Below are 27159 nucleotides of genomic sequence, written 5' to 3'. Positions count from 1 at the left end.
ATAAGAATAAGGAAAAAAAAAAAAAGATAATCTGTTATTTATAATCAGTTACCTCCCTTTAATTACTTTTCCGCCTTATTTCCGAAACTCCTGTAGTCTCTCCCTCGATCTTTGGCCCGCACTGCTCGGTGTATCAGACGCTGTAGAGGTGCGCGTCCAGGGAAAAGCCTGTTGAATGCGTCTCTCCATCGCATCTTCCTTCTGCTCTGTGCTTCTGGTCGTCACCTTGAGCCCTCTTCTCCGCATCTCCCCCGCTGCCTCTCCCGGACTGCCGTATGTCTTGGGACCGTCGTGCCAGTGGATTTTGATGTTGGTCAATGGTGTCTGGAACTTAAATCCATTTTCCTTTAGTACCTTCTTTATCCCTCCATAAGCTTTGCGCTTTTGCACCACATCGTAGGCATAGTCATGGTCAAAAAATATTGGCTTTCCATTTATTTTAACACGTTTCTGCCAAGCTTTCTTGAGGACCAGTTCTTTTGTGTCAAATTGAAGGAAGTTTACGATAATGGACCTGGGCGTTGCTCCATGGTCGGGTCTCCCAGCCCCAGTCCGGTGTGCATGTTGTATCATGAGTCTTGTCTCTGCAGGGAGATCCAGCTCTCTCTGCAACAGGTCCTCCACGAAGCTTATAACCGAGACCCCTTCGGAAAGTTCCGGAACTCCGAAAATGCGCACATTATTTCTGCAGCTCCTTCCTTCTAAATTTGTCAGCTTTCAATGTTTTCTGCTCTTTAAGAACCATAAGCAGAGCATCTTTTGCTTCCATGTTCCAATCTTCCACTTCACTTATGCGCGTTTGTGCTTCGTTTAATGTCTCCCATTGATCTTGCAGCTCTGTATTAGTGTCGTCAATTCTCTTGTTTATGTCCATCTTAAATGTTTCAAACTCCCTCTTGAAGTCAAAAATCCGTCTTTTATTTCTTTTCGTAGTTCCACAATTTGCATGGTCAGTCCAGGTATCCCCTCTCGTGGCCCCGAGGTGTTAGCCGTTAGCATGCTAGCTTCGGAAGCGATTGGATTTTCTTCCATTTTGGCATTTTCTTGAGTTTTGTTTCGGGAGTTTCGAGTCTTTCGCTTCTCACGTTTGTCACCCCCACTCATCACACTCTTTGATGTGTGTATTCAGGCTTCTTAGTTGTTTTGTGGGGTATAATTACTTCTCCTGGCAAGAGCTCTGATTTAAGCTGCCATTCCCTCGCTGTCCAACCGGAAGTCCATTTTAGAATTTTCTAATTATTCTGCAGTCCCAGAGACAATGCAACAGAGTTCCTTTCACATCATTACACTTGGTACATATATCTGGGATATTTTTGCTAAATTGATGCAATTTTTCTGGTGTTACATAAGTTCACATTAACCATTTATATTGCAGTAATTTAAAGTTTGTATTATCATTTGCATGTTGAATTTAGAATAGACAAGTTGAGAAATTTTATTCAATTAATTCTCAGAATGTGTTCTTTTTGAGTTATTGTCTTAATAACCCAGAGGGGTTGGAGTCAATTATCCATTTATTTTTTCACTGCACTTTATAGGGTACATGACCCCTTTAAAAACTTGTGGACAAGCTTCTTTTAAAATGCTGGAAGAACACTGCTTTGAACATGAACAAATACAAATAAACACTAAATCCAAAGCAGATTTTGACTAATTTGTTGAAGAATCCTTTGTCATACTGTATGCCAACTCATATTAAACTTTATTACTGACCAGTGAAGATCTTCAATGTTTTTTAGCTTCCAGTGTTAATATTAAATTCTAAAAAATGCTAAAACGCTTTTGTGTTTTTGAATTACCGGTCATGAAATTATTGGCCGTCTCAAGGTTGGAAAATTGCTGTGTTTCAAATCACCATGTACCATCTGCTGTTGCAGATGACAGTGACACAATATGAAAGATTTTCTTCCATCAACATGACAATGCAGCATTAGAGTTTGTGCTTCATCAGCACAAAGTATTTCATATTGTGAAGAGAAGAGCAGCAGCGTGACACAAGACAGGAGATGGAAAGGAAATGAAAGACTGAAGAAGGATGACAGACACCAGTAGAATATATTTTGTGTGTGGTTCTGCTGGTATACCAAATACGTTAATTTAAAAAACTGAAGAAGGCAAGATGGAGGAGACAGACAGTACAAGTGGAAGAAAGCGAAGAAGACAGGCGATATACACAGAAAGTGCGAAGAAAAGACGTCATTTGGAGCGAGAGAAAAAGAGAAGATCCACGACGGTGAACATAAGGAACCAAAGAGATCGTTGGGAGCAACTGCGACAGAAGACAGGCAATCGAACTCACAAGGATTTTGCAGCACTGCTTTTGGACAGGTGAGTTGCCTGGTGACTGGTGTCTGACAGTGTACAGTTATGGTTATTATCTGATATCTAGGTCAGGTTGCGCAAGACGCACTTCCGGCTTGAATTTGTCTGCAGGTTTTGACGTTCGCTGGGGTGAAATATGCTATGGATTTCGCTCAAGTTATATATGGTCTCACTAATTAAAAATTCCCCCAAAATTTTAATGGGCTCTAAATATGATGTAGTTTATATATATTAAACTTCAGACTATGTTTTATCTCTTGAAGATTTTCAAGAGATATTCCAGCCTTAAGAATGTCACGTTTTTGGCATACCAAAATATTTATATATATAGCCGACGACCACCCATATATTTATATATATAGCCAAGTGATCTCTCTGTGTGTGTGTATGTGTGTGTGCGTGTGTATGGCTTTGATCACAGAGAAACTGGGGAGAGTTAATAATTGCTATTTGGTATGGTTATGTATTTTCAGTCAAGGATGAAAGCAAAGAATATGGAAAGTTGATAGGATGAATATTTTTGGAGAAATTAGGGATATTAGATAACATCAGTGAACAATGGATGACAAAAAGCTCTGGATTGGTTTTAGTTTTTCCACACAGCACACCAGAATATATTAAAAGTGAAATGGCATCTGTGTACGTGTATGCGTGCAGGCATATAACTTCGATCACAGACCAACTGGGGAAAGCTGACATTTGCTGTTTGGTATGCTTATGTATTTTGGGTCAATGATGAATGCTGTCAAAACGGAACATTGACAGCATTAAGAAACTGCAGATACAGTTGTATGCAAACGTTTGGGCACCCTTAATAATTTTCATGATTTTCCTTTATAGATCATTGGTTGTCTGGATCAGAAATTTCAGTTAAATATATCATATAGCAGACAAAAATACTGATATTTGATAATTGAAATTAAGTTTCTAGTATTTACAGAAAGTGTGCAATAATTATTTTAACAAAATTGGGCAGGTGCATAAATTTGGGCACCCTTGTCATTTTATTGATTTGAATACATTCAGCACTAACTACTGGGACACAAAATTGGTTTGGTAAGCTCAATGACCCTTGACCTCCTTATATAGGTAAATCCAATAATGACAAAGGGTATTTAAGGTGGCCATTTGCAAATGTTTCCCCTCTTTGCATCTCTTCTAATAAGTGGCAACATGGGAGCCTCTAAACAACTCTCAAATGACCTGAAAACAAAGATTGTTCAACATCATGGTTTAGGGGAAGGATACAAAAAGCTATCTCAGAGATTTCAGCTGTCAATTTCCATTGTGAGGAACATAATGAGGAAATGGAAGACCGCAGGCACAGTACTAGTTAAGGTCCAAAGTGGCACGTCAAGAAATATCTCAGACAAGCTGAAGCGAAGGATGGTGAGAACAGTCATAGTGAACCCACAGACCTGTTCCAAAGACCTATGACATGATCTTGCTGCAGATAGTGTCTCTGTGCATCGTTCAACTATATAACGCACTTTGCACAAAGAGATGCTGTATGATGCTATAATGCAGAGGAAGCCTTTTCTGCATACACGCCACAAACAGAGTCGCTCAAGGTATGCTAAAGCACATTTGGACAAGCTAGTTTCATTTTGGAATAAGGTGCTGTGGACTGATGAAACTCAAATTGAGTCATTTGGACATAACAAGGGGGAGGTATGCATGCCTGAAAAAAAGAAAAACACAGCATTCCAAGAAAAACACTTGCTACCTACAGTAAAATTTGGAGGTGGTTCCATCATGCTGTGTGGCTGTGTGGCCAGTGCAGGTACTGAGAATCTTGTTAAAATTGAAGGTCACATGGATTCCAGTCAATATCAGCCGATTCTTAAGAGCAATGTTCATGAATCAGTGATAAAGTTGAAGTTGCGCTGGGGCTGGATCTTTCAACAACACAACGACCCTAAACACTGCTCAAAATCTAATAAGGCATTCATGCAGAGGAATACATACAATGTTCTGGAATAGCCATCTCTGTCCCCAGACCTGAATATTATTGAAAATCTGTGGTGTGATTTTAAGCGGGCTGTCCATGCTCGGAAACCAACAAACCTGACTGAACTGGAGATGTTTTGTAAAGACGAATGGTCAAAAATACCTTCAACCAGAATCCAGACTCTCATTGGAAGCTATAGGAAGCATTTAGAGGCTGTTATTTCTGCAAAAGGAGGATCTACTAAATATTGATGTATTTTTTTCTGTTGGGGTGCCCAAATTTATGCACCTGCCTAATTTTGTTTAAAGAATTATTGCACACTTTGAATGGTCAAAAATACCTTCAACCAGAATCCAGACTCTCATTGGAAGCTATAGGAAGCATTTAGAGGCTGTTATTTCTGCAAAAGGAGGATCTACTAAATATTGATGTATTTTTTTCTGTTGGGGTGCCCAAATTTATGCACCTGCCTAATTTTGTTTAAAGAATTATTGCACACTTTATGTAAATCCTATAAACTTCATTTCACTTCTCAAATATCACTGTGTTTATCTGCTATATGACATATTTAACTGAAATTGCTGATCCAAACAACCAATGATTTAAAAAGGAAAATCATGAAAATGACCAAGGGTGCCCAAACCTTTACATACAGTTGTATGTAAAGGGTTGGGCACCCTTGGTAATTAGCTCACAACAGTGAACAGTGGATGTTGATAATTACATTCTGGACTCACAATTTATTACCAGCAGGGGGCGGTAAATCCTCTATATATTAAAAGCGAAGTGGCGTTTGTGTATGTGTATGCGTGCATGTGTGATTTTATTTAGTAAGTTCAACTTAAGTACATAATAAATAAAACATGTTTAAAGTACATGGATGACACAAGAAAGTGAAAACACTTATTTCCACTGTGCTTCCATTTAAAAATCAAATAACAAAATAGAAGTAGTACTAAAATAAAATAATAATAATACTGATAGTTCTAAAAACATTCTGGACTCAACACACCATTCCAACTCATTATACAAACTTTGCATAATTTATTACCAGTCTTGAAAAATATCAGCTACCTATTTTATAAACACTACCCAATCTATAGCACGTGGATCCCCACGGGCAATGTGCTAATATATATATATAAATATATATTTGATGACATGAAACAGTTAAAATATTTGAAACCTCCAAGGGATGATTACTTTTTTAAGGAAAGAGATGTTAAAATGAGAAAGAAAGATGTAAAGAGAGAAAGCTGAGCCACTAACCTTTCATTGGTGTCCCCATCTCCCTCCTGGCTCATGAAGAAAAGAAAGAAAGAAAGAAAGAAAGAAAGAAAGAAAGAAAGAAAGAAGAAAGAAAGAAAGAAAGAAAGAAAGAAAGAAGAAAACAAATTATTGTACGCTGTAAAGAGGAAGAAAGATGTGCGAGGGGCAGCTAAGTACAGGTGTAATGAACTTTAGAGTCATTTCTACAAATTTTGAACCAGCAGTTGCCTTCCCTCATCTTTAGGCTACAGTCAACACCAGACATTTTCATCCTCATCTTCCACTGGGGTCAAGATGAGAGAAGTGACACGTGTTTTGCATGCTGTTTGCCTGTTCATGTAATTCCGCAACAATTGCTATGACTGACAAGAACATCCTACAGAAGCCATCATCATTCTAAGACCCAGATCTGGATTCTGCAAGATAGTTTCCACCTGACACTGTTGTTTCTACAACCACTGTCCACATCTGTGCACCAACGTACACGGATGTAGACAACCACAGACGCCTGATAATACAACACGAGCTTTAGTACTAAAACGCATTACGAAGACTAATCACACACTCCCTCTTAAACAGAAAAAGAAACTCACTCACTCCATGTCTGTGTGGGAGCGCAGCAGAGAGAGAAAGCTCCTCAGTTGTATGGCATGAACATTCTCTGTTGCTGTGCAGTGAACAGATTTTATCTTACTCTGCTCTGGACCACATCCTTCCATTCATTCAGGAATTTCCATTTATGTCCTTCTCAGTACTTACTTGAGCAACTACTCATTTGGGGTATGGCGCACGGACCAATGGTGGTCTGTGAAGACATTTTGCAATATTCAAAAGCTGCTCCCTTTGTGTGAAGAAACTTTTGAATATTGCAAAATGTCTTCACAGACCACCATTGGTCCGTGTCGTCAGTCACTACACTTAAAGCATTTTGTGGGACTGTTAAAGGAGTTTTGTGTTGTCCATGTCTCTCGTCTGCTGACTTTGTGTCCTTGCCATAAAACGTCTAACTTCTCACCGTGCTTTCTCCTTGTATCGTAAAGGGAATGTGAAACTATTTTATGTTTTGCCCACTACACTCCAATGACTAATTTGATGATTTCATCCAACCCCTTTGTGTGTGGCACTCAACTATGCAATCAAAATTTGAATGGTGTAAATAATAATGTGGTCAGAAATGCTGCAAAAGCATTTGCTTATCTTTACAACTCATGATTTGTAACCGTACAGCTTGTGACTGTGCAGGTCCAATGCAGCTGCTACTGCTTTGGTGATGAAGTGCTTTTATTGTAAAGCACATTCAGAATTATTTGTAGATGAACAAAGTGAGCACTTGGCAGAGAACCCTATCTATTAGAATGAAAAAATTTCAGAGCTGAATATCCAGATGTTTTTACGGAGTTACTTATGGAAAATTTTGCAGACCCTCTCACTAACTGATCAGGTCAGGGCTCTTGACATGTAATGGTGTTGTGTGCTGTTGCATCCACCACACTCCAGAACTTGTGCGTCATGGATGGTAACCACCCAGGCAGCCAACCAGTTCATCTCCACCTCTTGAAATTAATCATCTACCTGCCGCATATCCTTGGCCTTCTCCAGGTGATGTTGCACTCAACACTGAGGCGCCTGTGTGTTGGATCATACAAAGACAAACATGCCACATGGTCAACATGTCGTAGATGATACTCCCTCACAATGCAAGTGTACTCCAGATCTGACTCTCTATAACTACCCGACTGTTTGAAACAAAGTCAATCCAGTGGTACCTTGTTAGCATCCAAGTCTCACAACCACACAGTGAGACGGGAAGTGCCAGGATACTGAAGAGTTGGAGCTTCTTTCAACTGCAAAGCTTTTGGGTCCTTCACAATGACAATATCTCGCAATATCTTAGGGTTTTTGCAAATTATCAGGATGTTGCCGAGAGCATCCAGGTCAACTGTATCAAGTGTTTTGCCAAAATCAACATTGGCTGCAGAGAAGCACCACAGCTATTTGTGGTTGCGTTTAATGAGTACCGGCAGAGATAGAATGCAGTCAGTAGTTGACTTCTTTGGGGTGAAGCCAGATTGTTCCAGTCTCCAAGTGTAAGTAACTGGAACTGAATCCAGATTCACAGACTCCATTAATCTTCTGCTTGCTGTGTTAATCACAGGAAACAATAACACTAGTACTCTGCATGTTTACTTTACTGCTGAGAGTTATAAGGGAAAAAAGTTAATTGTATGCAATAGTTTGTCATTTTTTTCTTTCATACCATGACTATGGGGGAAAGAGTTGTTGAGCTGTTCCATCACTTCTTCCAGCCCAGATGCATCTTGGGAAGGGTTGGACAACTCGTCATCACCTGAAAGAAGAAAAGATGGTTAAAGTGAAAGCTTTACCATTTACCTGTATTTTGGCTGCTTAAATAATTCACAGCGTCTTTCTGTAACACCGGACATCTCTGCGTTGTATTTGTAGAGTCTATGTTTTTTAAACAGTGGGTGCAAGTGAAAGGATTTAAACGGGAGTGTGTGTCTGGTCTTACCCATTGTATCAGTTGTCTGGCTGGCAGCCACGCGGAGCAGAGGCAGGGAGGAGTCAGAGTGCTGAGAGGAGGTGGAGGGAGAGGACAGAGCTGTGCCGTTCACCTTAGAATCCGTCTGTCGCACATTAGAAATAACAGCCGTGACACATGAGAAGAGTCAAAAGAGAAGTTAAGTACATGTGGGACTGAGGAGTTGGCTGGATACTCTGTGATTAGTGGCCTTCAAACAGTGTGAAGGAAGCTGCTTTATTCGTGTTTAGCTCACTTGTGGGAATTTGAGTTTGACCTTTTAGCTGTTTTAAACTTGTGTTGTTCAGGAGAATAGCTGTTGGACACTAAAATATTGAAGGGCTCCATGCTTTACTCAGAAAGTAAACTGAAGAAAGCTGAATGTGCAGATTAGCAGTCAGAAAATAAATTAAAAAAAGGCTGTCTACATTCTTTGACCAAGGATGGCAGATGGCCACAAGCGCATGCTCCCATGGTAACAATACACAATGCTAGTACACCAACAAACAACACATGCCCTGCATTTGAATAGTCAGTATGTACCAACATCAGTTAAGAACCCACCTTCCATTACTGTAGTACAGACTAGAAGTAAGCGACCATGTAGTAGGGGCACAATTTGGATGAACAACACCGCCACCATATTATCTGTCCTTAGACCCAAATGTTTAGAGGTAACGCATGTGTGCATAACTATGTATGCCACAAAAGTTTCTATTTTGTAACAGCAGGCTTTTTAAATGGTTCCTGATGTGCAGTATATTTGTACAATACCACAGCGTCTTGGATGTGGCTACTGTTTTCACGCATGTTCGCTATAGGAGTCGTGTAGCGTAGTCCGTTTGCTCACTATGGAGGAAGTAGATCATCCAGGGACCCTTCGATGACTACTAAATGCATACAAAGTATTCCGACACTGTACAGATTGTGCATGCTGCCTTTTGCCTACTACATAGTAAGCTAGTATGAGAGTACTCAGATGTAGTCATAGTAACGCACATCTTTTTTGACAAAAAGGACTACATTTTCAAGGACTACATTTCAAGGACTTATATTAATGTTCACAAAATTTCTCCTAAATATGCGAGTAATTGATTCCAGAATGCAGGCACCAACTCATGAAACTGGCAGTGTCTAGGTTTGTTAATCAAGGGCCATAATGCCAAAATGTGTCAATCTTGTACAATATTACAAAATGCTTATTATTAACCTATAACAGGGATTTGTACCAAGTTACATGAAATTCCATCAAAAAGTGTGAGAGGAGTTGACTTCAGAATGCAGGAACCCAAGCATGAAACTGATGGAATTCTAGGTTTGTTATCAATGTCCATAACTCTGTTAAAATGAGCCCAACTCGAATGAAATTAAAATATGCATATTACCAACCTATAACAAGGAATTGTACCAAGATTCGTAAAAGTCTTACTAAAATGTGAGAGGAGTTGATTTCAGAACGTTTGTACCCATTTTGGGATGGACAGATGGAAATCTCCAAGACATTATCCCATTTGGCCAGCAGAGGATAAAAAATGTGCATGATTATTTTGACAAACACTCTGCCAACATATGAAATTACTCCTAAAATTTCAAAATTAGACTGAAGTAATATAATGTTGAAATTACTATTTGATCATAGTAGATATACAGTTGTATGTACAAGTTTGGGCACCCCTGATAATTTCCATGATTTTCTTTATAAATCATTGGTTATTTGGATAAGCAGTTTCAGTTAAATATATCATATAGCAGACAAACAGTGATATTTGAGAAGTGAAATGAAGTTTATAGGATTTACAGAAAGTGTGCAATTATTCTTTAAACAAAATTATGCAGGTACATAAATTTGGGCACCCCAACAGAAAAAAAAATACATCAATATTTAGTAGATCCTCCTTTTGCAGAAATAACAGCCTCTAAATGCTTCCTATAGCTTCCAATGGGAGTCTGAATTCTAGTTGAAGGTATTTTGGACCATTCTTCTTTACAAAACATCTCAGGTTTGTTGGTTTCCGAGCATGGACAGTCCGCTTAAAATCACACCAGAGATTTTCAATAATATTCAGGTCTGGGGACTGAGATGGTCATTCCAGAACATTGTACTTGTTCCTCTGCATGAATGCCTTAGTAGATTTTGAGCAGTGTTTAGGGTCGTTGTGTTGTTGAAAGATCTAGCCCCGGCACACCTTAACTTTGTCACAAGATTCATGAACATTGTTCTCAAGAATCTGCTGATATTGACTGGAATCCATGTGACCCTCAACTTTAACAAGATTCCCAGTACCTGCACTGGCCACACAGCCCCACAGCGTGATGGAACCACCTCCAAATTTTCCGGTAGGTAGCAAGTGTTTTACTTGGAATGCTGTGTTCTTTTTCAGCCATGCATACCGCCCCTTGTTATGTCCAAATAACTCAATTTTAGTTTCATCAGTCCACAGCACCTTATTCCAAAATGAAGGTGGCTTGTCCAAATGTGCTTTAGCATACGTCAAGCGACTCTGTTTGTGGCGTGTATGCAGAAAAGGGTTTCTCTGCATTACAGCATCATACAGCATCTCTTTGTGCAAAGTGCACTGTATAGTTGAACGATGCACAGCGACACTGCAGCAAGATCATGTTTTAGGTCTTTGGAGTAGGTCTGTGGGTTGACTATGGCTGTTCTCACCATCCTTTGCTTCAGTTTATCTGAGATTTTTCTTGGCCTGCCACTTCGGGCCTTAACTAGGACTGTGCCTGTGGTCTTCCATTTCCTCACTATGTTCCTCACAGTGGAAACTGACAGCTGAAATCTCTGAGATAGCTTATTGTATCCTTCCCCTAAGCCATGATGTTGAGCAATCTTTGTTTTCAGATCCTTTGAGAGCTGTTTAGAGGCTCCTATGTTGCCACTCATTAGAAGAGATGCAAAGAGAGGAAACATTTGCAAATGGCCACCTTAAATACCCGTTCTCATGATTGGATTCACCTGTGTAAGGAGGTCAAGGGTCAATGAGCTTACAAACCAATTTTGTGTTCCAATAATTAGTGCTAAATGTATTCAAATCAATAAAATGACAAGAGTGCCCAAATTTATGCACCTGCCTAATTTTGTTTAAATAATTACTGCACACTTTCTGTAAATACAAGAAACTTCATGTCACTTCTCAAATATCACTGTGTTTGTCTGCTATAAGATATACGAGTATTTATCTGAAATTTTGTTGTGGGCTGGGGTGTTTGGCTGGCTTGGTTTTTGTTTTCTGTTTCTCCCACCAGGTGGTATGCATTCAGGACTGAGTGGCTGAGCATCAGGACCTCACCCTGAACACCTGAGGCTTGTTATCACGTGCAGGTCATCAGGACTCACAGCTGTGGTGTATTTTGTCTTAATCAGAGATTGCTGCATTTAAACCTTGAATGCACAGTGTGTGATTGCCAGAGACTCGACCTTGTGAGCAGACGTGTGAGATCGACGTCAGGAGAACAATCTCACCATTACGGACGCAGAGACCGCTCCAGGTTTGACGCCACAGTCTGTGAAGGAGGATTGGGTGAGGTCTCACGCTCTTCAGCACACTTCCTGAGGTAATTTGGTTTTGGTGACTTTTATGAAGTAATGACAGTGGATTTGGTGTCCCTCACACCTTGTGTTAGTGAGCTGTCACGTTATGCTAATTGTCTAATCAGCTTCTGCTGCAGTGGAGATTTGAACTGAGTTGTTCCGTGCCTGCAGGGTAAGAAGCTAATGTATAGATTTAAGCCAGGAAGTGTTTGCTGATTGCGTGCACCTTTGAGTTGTGTCTCTCTGTGTGGAGTTGGACTCACCTCATGTTTTCTTTCTTCACAGATTCGGTTTGTCGCGGCCACCTGGGGGGTGTCGGCGGGGTCCCTGGGTCCGAACTGCTGTGGCTCCGGACCGTTTGCGCTGCTGAGAGCGCGCCGTGTTTTCACCTCACCAGACCGCGGACTGTTTAGTTGTTTAATATCACTCACTGTTATGTTTATTAAATTCTGTTATCTTTTGAACCGTGCTCTGCTTATTTTATGCTTGGTCCTTCAAACGCTGGGTCGGTGCTCCGACCGCGTCTGAAACATAACAAATTTCTGATCCAGACAACCAATGATTTATAAAGGAAAATCATGAAAATTATCAGGGGTGCCCAAACTTTCGCATACAACTGTATAAACACCTGTTGTACAATAGTGCAACCTTGACTTTCCATTTGGGATTATTTTTCTTCATCATCAATGGTTTTTGTTGGCTAACAGTTATTAGTGTAAAACTGCAGAGACATTTATCAATTTGAGAAATTAAATATGACCCTGAATTAAAGCAAAACATGAACTCACTGTTAACCTTCATGGAAGAACAAATATCTTGTCAGTGTTTATTTGTGATTTGGTATAAATATATGTGTGCCGTCAGTGAAACATAACTTTCATTTGTGCGACTTTTTTCAGTTTTTTCTTTGAACAGTGATGGGTTGGAGAGAAAAGACCGGCAAAAATTCTTCTCTTTGTGTCTTTTGCCTCATTTTTTTAACCGGGTATATTTATAAGTATAAAGGTTTAGAGTATTTTGTACAAATTAACAACACAGTTAATGTGTTAAAAATTTTCATGTCTGTTTGAATACTGTGACATTCGACATCAGATATTTCGCCATACTGAGGCTTAAAATGTACCTTTTTGTTTAATAATATTTTTGTTGAATAATTTCACTTTATATTTTGATTGTCTTGCATACATATAATAACGCCTGTCAGTACAAATCACAATCACATCAGTTCTGATTATTATTAACATACACACCCCATCAGTTACACACTCAGTGAAAACAAAGTGTCTTCAATTCACACCTACATCATAAAAAATTGAAATACTGCATTTTAACTTAGAATATGAATGAGCTTATTATAGTAAATTAGCTTTCTGTGATTTTGAGAAACATAAAGAGGCATGAATCAGGCTGGTTACACTGATGATTTTGGCTCTCCGCTGATGGAGTGATGTGCTGCTATTTTCATATAACGTTCAATGAAATCAATTATATTATATTATATTATATTTTTGGAAAAAAGAATAAGAATGATTGTCAGTCATTGGTTTGGCACATTAAACATCTGTAAACTGCTCAGCTGACAGACTGAGCTGCAGTGGGTAAAACAGGAGTCATATGTACTGTAGGTTTGCCTGCGTGCTGATGCGTGTGCACCTGCTCCAGTAGCTGCCTCAGCCGGTGCAGCTGAGACTCCAGCTGTTTGTTGTGATCCTCCAGGATCTGCATTCGGGCTTCCAGGCGTCCTTTGTGTTGCCGCAGCAGTTTGGCCTCGGCGATGAGCTCGGCATCGCGTGTGCTCTGCGGCGACACTGGAGGCATCTCCGGGGGTGACGGCAGTGGGGACAGACCCTTATGGTCGTGGGCCTTCTTCAGACGGTCATACTCAGCTTGCAGCTTCCTGCGTGGACGAGTTATGACACAAGACGTCAAACTAATCTGCTGCTGCCGACACTGACAGCTTAGGAGACAATTACTTTTGAATTTATTTATTTTTGAGGACAACCTGGGTGACTGCAACAACAAAGATGGAAAATGAATCTACTTATTTAATTATTTTTAATTATACAGCAAAAATTAATCATTTAAATGTGAGGAGATGATGTGATGTTATGATCTGATTTTATGTTTCATTCTGAATTTGATATTTGAATTCTGGAATGTGAAAAAAAACAGGTTCTGTGACACTGTGCTCAGTAGTACTTGTAAAAAAAAAAACCTTTAGTCAAGTCAAGTTTGGGAAGATGTACTGGTGGTGCACAACAGCATGGAACTGCCTTGGATCCTGGATGGCAACTGCCCAGGCAGACAACTGGTCCTTTCTCACGTCTCTAAAAGAAGCATCTATCTGCTGCAGCCTGGTGAAACATCGGTGTCCCCTTGGTCTTCCCCAGCTACTGGGGTCCTCAACACTCAGGCACCTGTGTGCTAGACCTTTTTTTATGTTTACATGAAATAGTAAAACAATTGTTCTTGCAAATATGTTGTAGCAAAGTCAAAGTTCTTCTGTTCATCTGGTCCTGTGAATTACAGTGGGGAAAGAAAGTACTTGATACACCTGCGATTTTGCAACTTCACCCACTTACTTATGCATGACGGTGTAGTGTGTTACTAATGGTCCTCCTTGTGACTGTGATCCCAGCTCTCTTCAGGTCATTGACCAGGTCCTGGCGTGTAATTCTGGGCTGATTCCTCACCGTCCTCAAGATCATTGATACCCCCACGCGGTGAGATCTTGCAGGGGGCCCCAGACCGAGGGAGACTGACTGTTGTCTTGAACTCCTTCCATTTTCTAACAATTGCACCAACAGTAGTAGACTTCTCACAAAGCTGTTTGACTATTCTCCTGTAGCACATTCCAGCCTTGTGAAGGTCTATAATTTTATCTCTGGTGCTCTTACACAGCTCTTTGGTCTTGGCCATTGTGGAGAGGTTGGGGTTTGTTTCTATGTGTGCACATGTGTCTTTTATACTCCTAATAAGTTCAAACAGGTGCAGGTAATACAGATAATGAGAGGAGAACAAGAGGGCTTCTTAAAGGAGAACTAAGAGGTCTGTGAATGCCAGAATTCTAATGTATCAAATACCTTTTTCATGCAATGAAATGCAAATAAATTATTTAAAACTCATACAGTGTGATTTCCTGGATTTCTTTTTTTAGATTGTGTCTCTCACAGTAGAACTGCACATACGCTGAAAATATCAGCCTCCTCCATCACTTGTAAGTGGGTGAACTTGCAAAATCGCAGGTGTATCAAGTACTTTCTTTCCCCACTGTACATCTGAGATGCAAGCCTAGATTTTATGTTTTGCTGAAAGAAAACCCTGTTTGTCCATTTTGTGAAGTCTCTATGTCTTGGTGAGCTTCATATTCATTGTAAAAACATGATTGCAGCGCTAGAAGAAGGTCGCCCATGGGTGAGTTTCCGTGCACTGACCTGTTCTCCTGCTCCAGGTCATTGAGGACCCTCTCTAGCTCTCCCTTCTCGTCCGTTTCCATGGAGATGAGGATCTGGGCGGGGCTGCGGGGCTGACTGAGGGGAGAGCCTTGGTTCAGAGACTGGCAGTAGTGCTGGATCAACATGTGCTCATCATCGCTGCAACCACACACACACACACACACACACACACACACACACACGCACGCAGAGAGAGGGAAAAGACAATCAGGAGTGAAACACTAATTCTGTCAGCTTGCATGTAAGTCGCAGCAGGAACAGAGAGAGGGGCAGAGCCGTCTTCTTTACGACACATTTGTCCTCAGACATATTTGGAACGCTGAATTTTGGAGCAATTCACTCCGCCACACTCTGCCAACTCTGACTGATCACATACTCACAGCCTGGGGTATCTGGGAGGATTTTAATTAGGTCAGGTATTTGGATGCTGCTGCATCGGCTGAGCCGCTTTCAGCCGAGGCAATCTTCCATTCAGAATACTAAGAGAGCTGCAGATAGCTGCTGCTTCAAAACAACAAACCCCCCCCAAAACGCCTGCTAGTTCAAAAGTAAAACTCATTATGGAAGGAGCACGTGGCTGTGGCTCAAAATGACCCCGAGATGATTTCTGCACATCTTATTCAGCACACCGGCCGAACTGCTGTGTTGATGTGCTTCCTTGGAGCTGCTCTTCCATTGTAACATTTTTAATTTTATGTGCAGCCGGGCACATGCCTCCTGCATCTATTATACTTAATCTTTAGTCTTTGCCCTTTATGGCTCTGCGTTTGCTCTCATTGCAGGAAATACAGTGGGTACATTAAGTATTGAACACATCACCATTTTTCTCAGTAAATATATTTCTAAAGGTGCTATTGACATGACATTTTCACCAAATGTTGGTAACAACCAGTAATCCACATTACAAAGAAATCAAACCATACATGTCCATAAATGAAGCTATGTGGTAGTAGCTGAACGGTAGTAGTGCTCAAATGAACTACACTACACTGTCCCGTGATGCAGCTGCAAACCAACGAAGACCACCGTCCTGGGAAAATGAAGACAGCAGACATGTAAATGGCAGATGCACCCACGCAACTGTGAATTGTCCAGGAGCCATTGAAAAAACAAACAAACTGCATTACAAAGTAGAAATTTTCACACTGTATGTGGATTTGCACGTATGCATCATCCATTAACATCTGGGTTAAGAGGCAGGTAACACGGCAGCGGCACAGTACATCCAAATTCTGTCCCTGCTTACTTCTCGTAAATACTGCAGTTACGGTTGGGTAATATGAACTAACCAACATTATGCACATACTACGCATTTGGATGCAGGTGGTATGGACTTGTGATGGATGTCATGTAAGTGTAAAATGATTTGTGCCGAAGGACTCTGATGATATTGATCATGAAACAGTATATTTAACAGTAAAATAAAAAAACATGAACATTATGAACCTTTGATTACATTTCAAAAATATGAAAAATGTTATTTCTTCTTAATGAAATATCAGTTTCGTAGAAATATAAAAATCATCTGTCTCTCATACATCTGTAGCATCCTGTTGGTTACACTACAGTGCTCAGTTTGGAAAAATGTGCAAAAATTTAATTTCAGTGATTTTTTATCATTAACATAAATCATGATGAGCAATAAAATTCACTATTCACAATTCACTAAAATTCAATTTTTACACATTTTTCTAAACTGAGTGCTGTAGTGTAACCAGCAGGAGACCACTGATGTGTGCAGTGAATTCGGTGGCACCACACCTGAATTTATTGAATATTTTTCTGGTGTCTCTTTTCATTTTTGCACTTTGTAGACAGTCCCTATCCTTCCGATTCACAGCCGTCTGCTCATTCAGATCAATGTTATTTTTTCCAGCTCAGACGATGGCTCATATGGATAAAAATAAGGTTGTAGCTAGTTGTCTAACTTCCTGAGTTTAGAAACTAGTGCTGTTTATTTTTCTACAAAACTTCTCTTAAGATTATTGAGCCATTTACCGGAGGGGGAGGTTTCTGTCCTCTCTGAGTTTGACACCTTCGTTCCCATTTGACAGGTGGACCATCCCAGTCAAACTCCTCACTTGACACTGTCCCCAGAGTGGGACACACCCAGATACACACACACACACACACACATATATATATATATATAATATATATATATATATATATATATATATATATATATATATATATATATATATATATATATATAATGAATGATATTCATATCCGGTGAGAACTTGGTTTTATGATTATCCTTCTGGCAGACATTGGTCTTTGTTTATTCTGTCCATTTTGGTAAAACTGCAAAGTCTTCTCCTGGTCACTGATTTGGATACCGAATGTCCACCTCTTGGTGAGAGTTGTTAATCTGGTCAACTGTGAAATGACCCACCTCTTGTCCAGCACACTTCTTGTCTGTACTTTTCCTGGCCGCTTGGTGTTCCACAGCTAACCAACATTTAGACATGCCTGTGAAATACTGGGAGAGTATAGTCTGGTCAGATGAGACCAAAATTGAACTCTTTGAATGCCACAGTCAAATGGCACTGCAAATTACCCCAAAAACATCACACTAAGAGTGAAGTTTGGAGGTGGGAACATCATAGTGCGGGGCTGTTTTTCAGTAGACGTCACTAACAAACTTCTTATTAATTGAAGGAAGGATAAATGGAAAAATGTACAGAGACATTCTTGATAAAAAAAAATCTGCTGCCATCTACCAGGATGATGAAGATGAATGAAGGTGGACATGTCAGCAAGGCACAGACAAGAAAACTCTCAACTAGTTTCAGAGAATGAAAATAAATCTGCTAGAATGGCCCAGCCAATTACCTGACTTGATTCCAACAGAAAATCTATAGAAAGAACTAAAGATCTGTGTTCATAGAAGAGGTCCACAGAAACTTCAAGATTTGAAAATCGTTTGTGTGGATGAATGGGTCAAAATCACACCTGAGCGATGCATACGAATAGTTTCTCCATACAGGAGGCATCTTGAAGCTTCATTACCAACAAAGGCTTTTGTATGAAGTATTAAATAAATTTCAGCAAACATGTTCAATCATTTTTTCCTGGTGGTGTTCCATTTTATAACACCTAACTTAATTTCTGTTCTTATTTGTTGTGGTGTCTTTGCATGTGTAGATTACTTGTGTTGTTGTGGCATCTGGTGAAACTTTCATGTCAGTAAGACCTTTAGTAATATATTTACTAAGAAAAATGGTGACATTTTCAGTACTTATTTTACCTGCTGTAATTAAAATCAAATCACCCGACAGTCAGCAACAGCAGCTCATATTCACTTTGCTTTTGCTTTTAATGTGGATAATTTGTGGTTGACAACTAAAATAACAATTAGCCACATTTTTTGGCAGTTTGTCGTGAGTTGCATAAAATCATCACATCCCATTTCTAACATGAAAAAACTAGACCCCTGAGGACAGAGAACATGAAAATGATACATGGAGGTGAGGTACACTGATAGTTTAACATCAGGTACACTACAATATGACACACGTTGCACATAGAAACACAGTCAACAACACAGATCATAAGCAGTCATCGGAACCAAAAGCTGACGGAGACAATTTCATTCGGCGGGCCAATCGGTGAGTAAGACTGGAAAACTAAACAAGCAAACAAGAAGCGGTTCTCACATGCTCTCATTGGGTGAGATACTGTCATTCAGATAAGAGCCATTACGAGTCTCCATTTCTGCTAACCTGCGGAGGGGGAAGAAACAGAGCAGTCAGTCCCAAATCAAAAGCTCGAGCAAATTAGCAGATTCTAGCGGGAAAGCCACCTCAACACAGAATTTGCTATGATACGCCTACAGCTGTGGTATTTTGGAGTATGGCAGAAGGGAAATACAACAATTAGCAGAAAACAGCATTAATTCTGAAATGATGACACTGTGGCTGACACAGAACAAAAGAGTTTGGTGAACAGGTAATGGACGTTTCCTTGAAGTGGTTGTAGCGGTTGTGTTTGGCAGTTGTTCTGGTTTTTACATCAAAAGATAAAATTATAAGAAACTCATGAACTGGAAAATGTCGTATGTCTCAACTCACATAAAATGAACTCTGGCAAACACACCCACTCAAAGCATTTGTAGTTAAAGCCCACCTCCACAGGATGGTGCTGTAGCTACTTCAAAGACTTAAATACAAAGGCAAAGATCAGTGCTTGATTTTTATTACTTATTAAAATTTTTTATTTCGTGGTTGCATGATTACAAATGAGTCAGCGCTCATTCTGGACTTGTCTAATTAGGTTTCAACTTTGTTTATGTATTCTGGCTCAGAACCAGAAAATATATGTTATATACACAAGAAACTTGTGAAAACTATTTGCTACTATCAGTTAATGTGGGGTTTGGTCCCGACTTTTCTCTTGGCTCTTGGTTTGATAGCCATTACACATAATGCACGGGCACGTCAAGCATCTGAGCTCTTTAAATCTTTTGCACAAGTTGGCCTGCAGCTGCTCTATAAAAGCAGCGTGGTAGGAGGGCATACATCCTATTCTGCTAATTGGTTTTCAATTTTCAGTGAATGACTTGTGTAACTGTCTATGTAGCTCAGATTTAATGCAGTGACTGACTGAACTGTTGGATTTAATCAATGCAGAGATATCCCAGTGTTACTGGATGTGACGAAGCAAATGCTAAAGATGAATAAAACAATCCAACATAAGCAAAAATACCTTAGCCAAGAACAGTAAAGGTCAAATTAGAAATTTGCTGTCTGTGTCCACCCTGAACCAACTCAATCTGAAAATGTCAAAGATGTTTTCACACAGGCATTTTCAGGTTGTGTTTTCAGTGGACACTGTGTGTAAAATCAGAGAAGGACAGAGGAGGTACAGCTCAGAATACTGGGTGGTTAGAGCACCGTTGTGTTTCTCTGATTCTCTGTCAACAGGGCTTCAATAAGGCCAAAGTCAGTTTCGGTGATCGCATTTACATATTTTTCGAGTTCTTTTAGCCATTTCATCACGGATCACAAACACCATCTGTCGAGCGATGAATTCTTATGCTGAAATACAACAATTTAAAACCCAGAATCATGTGTCTTACTAATAAACTGAGGCTACTGGAAAGATTGTTAATGTGTGATCAGTGAACTGATTAAAGACAACAAAATCCTGACAATCGCAAAGCCGCCGAGCATTTCTGACCAAGCTGAAATCAACGTTTCTCACAAACTCCATTTTCATTGTTTGTACAGAAACATGAAAGCAGCCATTCTGCTCCGTTTAGATCTGATCTCATCAATGTCAGAAGTGAAGCAGAGTCGGTCCTGGACAGCAGTGAGCTGGGAGACCACTTGGCAAGACCAGGGCAGGAAGGATAACTGGTGTAAAACTTGTGCCAACACCCAAGATGGATCTGCACTGGGTCGGCTGTGACGACCCTGAACAACAGTGTTTTTAAATTAATACACTGTATGAGTCATGTTTTTGAAAAGATTTTACTTTGAATGTGAAAACGTCAGAATGCGTTTTTGCCCTTAAAAACTTCACCCTCACATGCAAGTCAACCAGACATGGGGCCAAATAAAGATAAAATCACACTTCAATATATTCCCCCAAAATATCACACCTTACTTCAAACAGTTTTAATCATGAACACGTGCCTCAATACCTTTCTATCGATAAATGCACTTTAAAAAGTTATTAGTTGAGTTGCAAGTAAGAAATAACTATATAATAAGAAATACAACAAATACTATATAATAAGAATATTAATAACAAATAAATAATAATTAATAACAGCTGTGACTGACAGCTGTTGGTTACCTGAAGTACAAAATATAAAGTAGCTTCTCCCGTTCGTGCTTGGGCTTGCCACAGCAGATTCGGTAATGGAGTTGATTTGGCACAGGTTTTACACCGAATGCCCTCCCTAACACAACTCCAGATGTACAGAGACTGGGGCATTGGGGGAGCTTGAACCGACAACCTTCAATTTATGAGGGATGCACACTAACTACAGCTTGGTCATTTTGTACATTATCATTAAATGGCACTATTAATTTACTGAATTAAATAAAGCGATGTTGCATTTTTGTCGTGTGCTCAGTTCCGGCGTGGCAGTTCTCCTCCCACACTGACACCTGTAGGTACTGTGGAAAATTTGGTCTCAAATGACATCATCTGAGAAAACTGACGGCACCAGCTGGAATTTGTCTGTGCAGAGTGCAAGTACACGGGGCTGCGGCATCCATTTTTATTTTCAGTCTGCAATTACATAAATTTATAAAACATATTTTTATTAAATCTTAGCAAATAATTTAAAAAAAGCAATAACTGGTCTTGCCCCATCACCGTCATAGATCTGTGACCAAAATTATCTGGAGGCTTGACATCAGTGCAATTGATTTATTTTTAAAAGCTTACTGCTTGGCAGCAATTTTCAAGCAGATGGTTTGTGCGCGTGTTCGGAGGTGGGTGGGGCGCACTGAGCGTCTGTGATGGACTGGCACCTGCCCAGGCTGCTATATTTGCACTCATAAGCTGCTGCAGATTACAGAAACAAAAAGACAACCTTTCAGGCCTGGGAGCCATCAGCTCACTCAAGGCTTAATTATGTTACGTCTTCACCCTACAGCTGTCCTTTAATCGAGTGGATGCTATCTGAAACCTGCCAGATCTGGATGCGAGAGTCTGCGAGCACAGTGCCTGGGGGCTGGGGGCGAGGAGATTCACCGTGCGCGTCCTTCTATGCATTGTCAATGTGATTGAGTGTGTGTCCTGGCCTGAGGCAGCAGCGAGTGGTGTCAAACACCCTGTGTTGGGGATCAAACAGTCGGCCTGTAGCTCAGACCTCATGCCGGCTCCGCTAAGGGACGCCAAGAGTTCCTGGCTGACCGATTAAATGACCGGCTGATTGACTGACTTATTGTTGGATTGATTTGACTGCTTCTTGTCCCTCAGCGGTGGTTTTCTCTGAGCATTTAAGATCCTGCAAAGCGAAAGAGCACAGAAATGTTTTGGTGAATAAGCTCTGACTGGCTCAGTGTGGTCCAATGACGTTGATGCTCTTTGCTTTTCAAGCACACATGCTGGCACATCTCGATGCATTAGCATAACGCACAACTCCAGACTGAATACTGGGCTTGTTCCTCGCTCTGCAGAACGCTTATTCACCAAAATGTCAAAGCATCACTTTATCATGTGCACAGACTCGGGTCCTACTGTATGCAAAAGGATATCTTGACAGTTTATGTGACACTCATCATTAAGCCAAAAGTTAAACTCAGAATTCCAAACAACAGTGCTGCTGGATCCAAGAGACTGTGTTAGAACACTGCGGATTATCTTCAAGAATAAAGAGAGAAGTGCTTTAACTTGAGGGAAAACACATACTTTAACTTGTAATGATAAAAAAGAAAATACCTGTCATTTGACTTGTCAAGATATCCGATATTCCACATTGCTAATAAACAAACATGCACAAGCACCTTTCATAGCACTGACACATACAGCCATAATTAACCATAACACTGATCAATAATAAATCATTTTACTCTTACTGTAATACACAGTGCTGTGCAAATGTTTGAGGAACTTGTAGGTAAAAAAATAAAACAAATAATAATGCTGCAATGTGAAAATACATTCCAAAATAATGCCACAAATAATTTGTTCATCAATGAACAACAATTAATGAAGCCTAGTGCTATTTATATTTGACGCTGTGACGGACAGCGTCGTAAGGACAATGGGCCTCATGTATCAATGTTGCGCACTTGTGGCGTAAATTTACGGCGTAAACTTGAAATACACCAAAGTTGCCGTGACATGGATCAAGCAGTGCACACCTGCCCATTTCCACCGTACGCCTGACGTGATCTTGATAAATGCGGCGGGTGGAAAACGACCGTAATTATAATAAACATGCCCATAAATATTCAGACTCCGCTTCAGACACACCCTCGTTTTATGACATGGAAGCCGGGAAGACGGCAAAGAAAAAGAACTTCACCAATCATGACGCGTGCCAATAGAGTGCCGAAAGTGGCCGTCGTATCAATTGTTTTGTAGTATATAATCAATAAAGTGTTACAGTGGTCCCTCGGTTATCGCGGGAGTTACGTTCTAAAAAATAGCCCGTAATACGCGAAACTGTGACGTAGTCAGCGTTATTTTTTACAATTATTATAAACGTTTCAAAGCTGCAAAACCCCTGTAAACCCACATTATACACTTTCTCAATCAGGCATGAACATTTTCTCACTTTTCTCTCGTGTGTAAACACTCTCAAAGTTCAAACCTTAGTAGGAAAATAAAACCAAACTGTTTTCAGGCCCAAACATTTGTTTGAGAAATAAAAACAGAATGTTTTCCTATAAATAATTATGATGGCATTTAGAACTAACGAATTTAATTATAACGATCAACGAACGAGGTTGGACACATAAGAAATTATTAATAGTGACTGACCAGTATTTCACAGATCGGGCCTCTGCGTCCTGGCGCCGTGCCTTTTCCACTCGCACCTCGCAGCAGCAGGTGCTGTTTCCGTGTGAGAAACACAGTATGAGTAGGCCTAGTTGTTGGCGCTCTTTCTTCGTCTGGGCGAGAGGATTCTTATAAACAGACACGCAGAACACAGAACACTGTAAAAAAAAATTAACAGCATGCAAAACTGGACTAAATACTGTGCGGGACTGCGAGGCCGCATTATAGCGAGGGACCACTGTATTCACTTTTCACAGGTCAATAATTCTTGACGTGGATATTTGCTCGCTCAATTAATAAGACACGCCTAATTTGTCAGATTTCTTTATTTTTAAAATGTACCTCTTTATTGATTGTATTGTGACAAACGAATGGAGACGACAAAACCTGATTGCAGCACGGGCGAATTAAGGGAATGACATCAGTACAGTTGTAATTATCAATTTCGTAGTCTAAAACGATCACACCACATAAAGTTAAGCTCAGCGCTGCTCTGGCTCCAGGCTCGACGTCTGGAGAAGAAGGTGAGCAGCGCTTTCCTTCCTGTCAGCGCTGTAGCCACGGATCGTGCTCCATAACAATCCCGCAACAGCAGGATTTGTATTGATTATTATGTAGCATAATCAGGAAAGTGTTATTTATGTAACATATGCATTGATTTGTATAATGGCACTGTTTATCATGTTGATCATCTTCATTTCTATGTGGATTCCAGCGCTGGTTCATTTTGGTGTATAATTTATGCCACCTCTCGACCTGGTGTATATTTTCAGTGCAGCGTACGCCAACGACCACATTGATAAATGCCAAGTAGCGCAGCCGTTTTGGCGTACACCCCATATACGCTCAAATATCGCTGTACACAACGCTGATACATGAGGCACAATGCAACCGCGGTTATTGTTATCATACGTAGTCACACCCAACACACCTATTACACAGGGCGCTGTTCTATTACGATCACCCACTATCCAAAAGAAGTGCAAACACGGGATGAAAAATCTTACGCTGGCTTGCCTCCTAACTGGCTGGCTTATAAAGTACAGACCTGGCAACCTGCTCAAAAAGGAAAGTAAGAAGCTGTGCCTTCAGTGAGAACCGCAACAAACGCTGCTTCCACTTAAAGTGTTTACCCTGGTGGAGCACGACTGAACAAGTTTCAAGCTGTACTCACTAGGAATACTGTTTAAAGATGTTCAAACATGACTCAAGCTGTTAAGACTATGAACGCCTGGAAGTTACCACGCACCAGCAACGATTTTGTGAATCGAGATGAAATTTTGTAAGTTTGAAAATTTGATCTCAATTTCAACACTGGTTACGATGATGCCCGTAACTACTGTGTTGTTCATGACTGACAAAGATGGATCATCTAGTTGCTATGATGCTTCAAAACCAACCCAGTTTCACGGCATGTTGTGATTCAGCAGCACAAAATATACATTCATCTACTGGCTCGTCATATTGTCACAAAAAGTGCAATACTATCGTCATGGGAGCACAAATTTATTCCAATTTATTCCGTGACGGGTGCACATAATTAAAAGTGCATTGGGGGGGTTGGTTGTTGTGTGTTGGGGAGTGTGGCTGGATGTTTTGGTGTTCTTTTCTTTTCTTTGCTCTTCAGGTGGCATGGAAACTGATTTGTCTGTGGAGAAGGTGCTGGCTGAAGAGTCCTCACCCTCATCAACATCATGTGTAGCACCTGTGACTGGTGCTCACATGCAACCTTAAAGACTTTCAGCTGAAGCAGATAATTGGATGGCGTTCTGCATTTAAGTCATGTGTGATTCAAGCAGAACTGCCGGGAACTCGACCTTGTGATGTTCGTTTGTGAGACCCTGAGGACCGCGCCTGGGTTTGACACATCGAGCCCGTGAAGCAGGGAAGGGTGAGGACACATGCTGTCAGCACACGTTAAAGGTAATTAAGTGTTTGATTAATTGTTGATAGTAACTTGGTGTTTTGTTACACAGTATACTTGAATTGTGATGAGAATTGTGCAGTTTGCTTCTCACTGCTGTGGCGTGCGGATAAGTGATCCTCCACCTGTTGTGAGAAGCTGCTCATTTGCATAAAGTTAAAAAAGATACAGACCTGAATGTGTTGCTGATAGCGTGTGTCTTTTGAAAGATATTGTTGTAACTGCTGACTTACCTCACCTCTTCTTTGCTTCACAGAGAGTCAGTTTGTCGTGTCCACCTGGGGGGTGTTTGTCTGGTGGTAGTGGGTCCAGGAGCGCCGGGCTTCTATCCTTTTGGGCGCTTAAGAGCGCGCCAACAGTCACTCCACCAGAAGGACGTTCTTTTAGTTTTGTACACATTATTATGCACAGGTGAAAAATAAATTGTTTCTGTTGTTGGAACCGCTTTATGGTTATTTTTAGCGCTGGGTTCTGTCTGACGCAGGTCCGCTCCTCAACCCGCGTCGACACATAACAGTTGGTGGTGGTTATGGTTAGGGGAAGGAGTAGGGTTAGGTTATGGTTAAGGTTAGAGTTGGGGGGGTAGGAGTAGGGTTAGTTATAATGAGTTAAAAAAAAAAGTCACGAAAATCTGAATCATTTCGTGACGGGAGGACGAAAAAAACCTGCGAGACTGGGCTGTCAAAACACACCCCGATTTGCCATTTTGGATTAAATGAGAAGGAATGGCGCTCTGTGGAATAGGTCCAAAAGCGGTTATTAGTTAGCATTGGTATATACGGTCAGAGTAACTGCAGTACCACATACTGTATGTTCACGCTAACATTGTTTTTTTTTCTTGAATGCACTTAGTCAACAGTCAAACAATCTGTGTCACTGTAACATTGTTCATTCTTCACCCATAAATCTTGAAACTCCCTGAAATATAGAAAACTTGGTAGTCTTTTTGGGGGGTTTTGCCTGCTGCATGAACTCGCCTCCCTTCATGGTATCTGCTGGTATGTTTCTCCAATAGGAGACCATTTCTTCTGACCAAACCCTCAACTAAATTTGGAGAAATGCAGCATTAAACCTGCCATTTACTTCAACCATACTTCTCTGCTGCATGTTGACATTCATCCTTTTACTGCTCTCTGGACCTTCTGTAACAAAATCCTCTGTTACAGTCAAATAATTAAAATCTAACTGGATCAGACCACATTTCGTGTGTTTTGTGTACAGGTGTGCTGTTTGGTGTTGCCACAGTGCCAGAGGTAAGGCTTTTTTTTATCTTCAAGCTGTACATGAATGCAGCATTTGACTCGGCCTGACCTACTGCACAGGCAGCTTATAATGACAACGTACAGTGAACTGTGCCCAGTGGTTACTTCCACGCTCTTTCAATGTTTGTGTCATCTTGACCTACACGTCCAGTCAGTCATGTGGCTGCTCACCACAGGGGGCAGTGGCACTTGCTGGTAGAAAGTCCAGAGTGGAAATACTGGTATAATCATGCTGTTAACCAAGCATAGCATGTTATATCTCACAGGAGGACAATATATTGAAAAAGATATCAATTAGCTAGGCTTGTAAAATCTGTCCATGTTTCTCAATGTGTAATTTAAACTTTGAGCTGACTTGCCCACTTCATTATTTTGCTGTGGCTCTAAGCTTGCTTCAACGTGCAGCAGAGATGATGTGCTGCTG

At 40.5% G+C, this 27159-nt stretch overlaps 1 protein-coding gene across 4 annotated transcripts in view; it reads right to left on the bottom strand.

Moving 5' to 3' along the window:
• The window catches only part of dmd (dystrophin), a 1392820-nt gene that overhangs the window by 20690 nt on the left and 1344971 nt on the right, over window positions 1–27159 (bottom strand). For 3 of the 4 annotated variants that reach the window (XM_034174291.1, XM_034174259.1, XM_034174271.1), the window contains 5 exons: window positions 18743–18808; window positions 15060–15218; window positions 13279–13522; window positions 8073–8187; window positions 7800–7889 (listed from right to left, as the gene is read on the bottom strand). In XM_034174291.1, coding sequence (XP_034030182.1) covers window positions 7800–7889; window positions 8073–8187; window positions 13279–13522; window positions 15060–15218; window positions 18743–18808 — 674 coding nt within the window. Of the gene's footprint in view, window positions 1–5542; window positions 5569–7799; window positions 7890–8072; window positions 8188–13278; window positions 13523–15059; window positions 15219–18742; window positions 18809–27159 lie in introns of all 4 variants that reach the window. The other variant, XM_034174277.1, reaches the window with a different exon arrangement.

The sequence above is a fragment of the Thalassophryne amazonica genome, chromosome 1 (assembly GCF_902500255.1).
Source record: "Thalassophryne amazonica chromosome 1, fThaAma1.1, whole genome shotgun sequence".
NCBI lineage: Eukaryota > Metazoa > Chordata > Actinopteri > Batrachoidiformes > Batrachoididae > Thalassophryne > Thalassophryne amazonica.
Note: the sequence above shows the minus strand (reverse complement) of the source record. Positions and strands in the feature narration are given on the sequence as shown.